The sequence below is a fragment of the Rhea americana genome, unplaced genomic scaffold (genome assembly GCF_003343005.1).
Source record: "Rhea americana isolate MKP2758 unplaced genomic scaffold, rheAme1 scaffold_321, whole genome shotgun sequence".
Classification (NCBI taxonomy): domain Eukaryota; kingdom Metazoa; phylum Chordata; class Aves; order Rheiformes; family Rheidae; genus Rhea; species Rhea americana.
Window position 1 is genome coordinate 514,216 of NW_028186448.1, and position 4,960 is coordinate 519,175.

Genomic DNA, 4,960 nt, shown 5'->3' on the forward strand with positions numbered 1-4,960 from the left:
CCCGCCGCCCTCCGCGCGCCGAGCCCGGCGCTGGCACGAGCCGCCTTGCGTCTCGCCGGAGTCGTTTGCCAGCTTGCCAAACTCGTGCAGCCTTTACGGGGACCGCGAAGCCTTGGAAAAACCATGCAATTCACCATGCGTCTCCCGCTGCCCGGGGAAGCGGCGCTGCCTTTGGCAGGCAGGAGAGCGGCTCTCGCCGCCGGCACCCCCGCGGGTCGGCTCCCGGGGAGCGGTGGGGCTTGGAAGGAGAGCTGCCGGGAGCGTCCTGCCTGGCGGCTGGAGCGAGCCCGGCAAAGCCGCCGGCCCGACGGCAGCTCTCCAAACCCGCCCCGTCGCTGGGCGAAGCAGCCCGAAAGCGGAGCCGAAACCTCGCCGCGGGAGCGACACGACGGGACGCGGCGGCTCCAGGCTCGGAGGCCGCCCGGGGCTGCCGCCGTCTTTTCCCTGCCGCTACCGGAGGGGTTTCCCGTGGTGCGGACGGAGAAGCCGAGCCCGGGCRGGCCCCCGTGCAAGGCGCCGTGCGAACACGTGGAGAAACGGCGAGAGCTCGGGCAGCCGGCGCGCACGCGTGAGCTGCGCCCGGTGATCCGGCAGCCGTCCTCCGGCGGGCGCCCGGCACCTGCTCGCGCGCGCGCTGCAATTCATGTTTTCGTGTTTTGAGCGGTATTTAAAAAAAATCGGAGCTTTAGCTGCCGCGTGGCTTTGCGCTCGCGTTGCCGCGGATGGGGAAGCAGCGCGTCCGCGGGGAAGCGGGGCCSGCGGTGCGGCGGGTCGCGGCTCCGCCAGCCGGACGGGAGATGGGCGGGCGACTTCAGCCGGGCTCGCTGGGCGCAGCGGTTCCCGGCAGCCCGCGCTGCTCCTCGGGGGCTGCGTTGCGACGAGGTCGTGCAATTTGGGAGCAGCCCGCGCGGGGCCGCCTCGGCCGCAGGGCGCTTTCTTCCAGCTGCCGTCCCCGGGGTTTGCGTTGACAGCGTGCAGCGCGGCGCTCGCGCGCGGCGGGCGCTGCTCCCTGGCTTGCTTTGCTTTCCTTCCCGCGGGCTGCGCGTCCAACAGGCCCCGTCAACTCATCGTCGGAGCGTAGCGTCGGGATCCCGTACGGCTTTGGAATTCCTGSGCTTCTGGCTTTCGCGGGGCTGTTTGGTGGTTCACGGACGCACTCGAAACACGCTTTGCTTCCTGCCYGCTCTGCGCTGCATTTGGGGTGCAGCTGCTGCGTTTGGGTCCCTCAATAGGAAATTAATTTTTTAATAAAGTAGGCAGGGCCGCGTGCGCCTTGCGGAGGGACGTGCCGTACGCTTGTGTTTGCAGCAGAACCGCAGCCAGACCCTTCCCWGGCTGAAACCGGCGCTCGCAGCCGCCGGCTTCAGCAGCAACTTTAAAGCTGCCTCTCGCTTCACGAGTGCATTTCTCCTTCCCTGTCCACCTGCAAGAAGGGGGTCAGGGAGCTTCTACCCAAACAGAGCRGAGTTGCGGCGCAACTCGGAAATGCTTTGCTCCAAATTTGCCRCATAGGCTATTACTGAGCAGCTCCCCCGTGGAGACGGTGCTAAATTGGACCTTCTGATTAAATAGTTGGTAATGAGTCGTCCTGGATGCTCCATTGAGTGACTGTTTAAGGGGGACAAGGCCGCTCTCTGATTAGCAGAGGTTAAATTAATAGCGGAGCTGCGTGCGGATATGCGCCGGCAGTGCCGCGTTCACCTGCAAACGTTGGCGAGGGGGTTCGCAAGGGAGGGCAAAGGCGGGAGAGCCCCGGCCGCTCCGCCGCGGAGCCACCCTGCTCCTCCGAGTTGCAAAGGCGGAAGATTTCCCGAGCGGCCCTTTCCCGCACCCCGGGAGCGGCGGGGCCGCGCGCCGCCGCCTGGAAGCCGGYGCGGTGATTTACGGCCGGGGTGTTGACAGCTCGGGGGAACCCACATGCTGTTTGCAGCACCGCCAAGCTGGGCTCTGACCCGCCGACCTCCCCCCCGCCGCTCCCCCCGCCTGTCTCCGCGCGGTAATAAAAACCTGTCTTGCAGGCAGGACTACAATGACTTTGTTGTTCAGAAAAATAGCCCCCCCCCCCCAAAAAAAAAAAAAAGGAGGAGAGAGAATTTCTTTAAAAGCAAAAATAAGGAACGTATGAGGAAGCGGGCCGGGGAGCAGCAGCCGGGGCGCCGCAGGGTTGTTTCTGCTCCTGAACGAAGCCCCTCTCTGCCCCGGGCTTGGGTGCGCGCCGCTGCCCGCCGCGCGTGCACCCCACCGTGTGTGCACCCCGTCGCGCGTGCACCCCACCGCACGTGCACCCCACCGTGTGTGCACCCCGCCGCACATGCACCCCGCCGCACATGCACCCCGCTGCGCGTGCTCCCTGCCACACATGCACCCCGCCGCGCGTGCACCCCGCCGTGCGTGCACCCCATCGCGCGTGCACCCCATCGCGCGTGCACTCTGCCGCATGTGTGCACCCCGCCGCGCGTGCACCGCGCAGCGCCCGCTCCCTGCCCGCCCGCCCCTGTTGCGCTCTCCTCGGCGTCTCTTTGCAGGGTTTGCTCGGCACGCGGAGCTTTCCAGAAGCGCTCTTCCAACCGTTTGCGTCGTTTTTCACCTTTCTGCAAACAAATCGCGTGACTGCTACGTCCTTCAGGCAGGACCCTTAGCAAACTCGCGCGCGTTGAGGAAACTAATCACCCCTTCTAGGCAAACACTCGTAAAAGGCAGCAGGTTCCATCTTGGGTCACTTGTGAGCGTTGCTGAGCTCCGGCGCCGCCGCGGTGAGCTGTCAGCCGCGCGGGCCCGTTCGCAGGTCGTTAATTCAGGGTGGAAACCGCGCGCCGCGACCGAATCCCGGCTGGGGACTGCGACTCCGGGTGCTTTGGGTGCTTCGGTGCGGCAGGCAGCTGCGTAATTAAATACGTCTTCGGACGCGCGGGTTGTCGGCTCCRGGAGGAGCCCCGAGCGCTGTGCGGCGGCGGCGGCTCGCCCGGAGCGCGGCACCGCGCGCGGGGAGGATTCGCGCCGGCAGCGCGCTGCCGGGGGCCGCGTTCGCTGGGAGCGGCGCTTGCAAGGGGCTCGCCCGAGACGGAGGCGATAACAGGTGGAAAAAGCGCCGAAAGCCTGAAAAACCAGGCCGCCGAGCGCTTTGGGGGGAGGTCGCGCGCGGGCCTTGGGCGCAGCGGGAGTCGCAGTGCCGGCCGGCCGGTGCTCGCCTACCGCTCGGTCTCACCCGATGAACCCAAAGGGCTGCGGAGGAGCAGCCCGGCGGGCGACGCGGGGGGCCGGGCCGGCTCCTCTGCCCCCTGCCCACCCTGCTGTGTCTCTCTTGCAGGCTCTCCAGGTGGCACGACAGTTCCTGCTGCAGCAGGCCACGGGGCTCAGCTCGCCCGGCGGCAACGACGCCAAGCAGCCGGCGGTGCAGGTGAGGCCGGGACGCTCGCCCTGCCCGGGCAGCCCGCGGCTGCAAGCCGACGCCGTCGCGGGGGGCCCCGGGCACGCGCGCAGACCCTCCTCCGGGACGGCCCCGGGCCCCCAGCGAGGGGACTCCCCCTCTCAACCTCCAGGAGCTTTTTTTTTTTTTTTTTGCGTCCCCAGCTAAATTCGCTTTAGCTTTCCTCCAGCAGGCTGCCAGGGAAGAGGCTGTTGGGCTCGGGGTCACGATTTGGGCAGGCGGTCCCCACTGTCCCCTCCTCGGCCGAGTGCGGCGTCCCGGGGAACGACGGTGCCGGGAGGCTCTGCCGCGACGCCCCAACGCTGCCAGTACCCACGCCGGCGTGGGATTTGCACCGTGCACCGGCGTTTCCTGCAGTGGACACGGGGCTCGGGTGGTGGGAGCGAGTATCCCGGGAGTCGTCCCGGGATGCTGGAGGGCTGCAAAGGGACCATCCCCGGGATGGAGCAGGGGTCCCGCTGCGGCTCAGCGTGGCGCTGGCTGCTGCGGGTGGTAAAATCACTGCCGGGAAGCCCGGCTCTGGGTGCAGCACACCCTGCTCCCGTGGCAGGGTCCTTCCCTTTGCTCCCCAGCCACGCGCTTCCGCTGGAGAGAGGGGGGAGACGGGGTGGAAGAGGGAAAGAAGAGGGGCCTAAACCCAGAGAGCGCAGGAGCAAGGAGCGGAGGAAGCAAGAAGCAAAGCCCAAGCGAATGGGAAGTGACAATTTAAATAGCTGTGCGGAGGGGCTCTCCCTTCAGGCTAATTAAATTTATCGGAGAACAGCAGGTTACCTTATTAGAGCCACGTGGGCTTAATTAACAAAGGAAAGTAATTAGCACAAGCTCTCTCCGAACTGGAGGTCCTGCCTGCGGCAGGCGGCGAGGGAGCGGAGCCCGGCCGGGGCTGCTCCGCCGTTCGGTCCCGAGCCGCGGGATCGCGTCCGCCTTTGCAAGCAAAGGCGCTTTCTGTCCGCCGCCGGGTCCGTTGTTCCCCTCTGGCGGCTTTACGTCCCGCCTTGGGGGTGGGCGCAGAGCGTGGGGTGCCCCCTGCACCCGCGCGCTCCTGCGGCCGCCTCGGAGCGGGCCGTTGGGTGCTGGAGCGCCGGGAGCGCTCCTTCGGGACTCGGGGATGCTGCGCGGGGCCGCGGGCGGCAGCCGGGGGCCGCGGCCGGGCGCCCGCTGCGGCGCTTTTCCAATAGCGTTTTCAGGAAGGAAATGCAGTCACTGCATGGAAAAAATCTCTCGGAAGAACAAAGGCAGAAAGAGTGAAGTCAGATTCCGGTAATGGGCGTCCCGCTCGCCTTCGGCGCCGCGCGCCGCTGCCGCCGCGCGCTTTCCTGCTCCCCGTTTCTCTGCCCGGTTGCAAGCGCGCGGGTGCGTGCGCCGCTGCGCCCCGCGTCCCTCCCCGCTCGCCCTCTTCCCGTCCGCCTGGCCGGCTCTTCCAGAGTTAACTCAAGCCGCCCCTGTCTCCCCCCTCCCCTCCTCCTCCTCCTCCTCCCTTTTGTGTTGCGGAGGAACTTGTGAAAGTGGTAGACGTGAGTCAGAAATAGCTCA

The 4,960-nt window shown here is 67.2% G+C and overlaps 1 protein-coding gene across 4 annotated transcripts in view; it reads left to right on the forward strand.

The window, feature by feature from the left end:
• The window catches only part of FOXP4 (forkhead box P4), a 53,455-nt gene that overhangs the window by 25,801 nt on the left and 22,694 nt on the right, over positions 1-4,960 (forward strand). For 2 of the 4 annotated variants that reach the window (XM_085310622.1, XM_085310623.1), the window contains exon 3: positions 3,308-3,397. The exons of the other annotated variants lie outside the window; for them this stretch is intronic. In XM_085310622.1, coding sequence (XP_085166748.1) covers positions 3,308-3,397 — 90 coding nt within the window. The remainder of the gene's footprint in view (positions 1-3,307; positions 3,398-4,960) is intronic. 4 annotated transcript variants of the gene reach the window in all.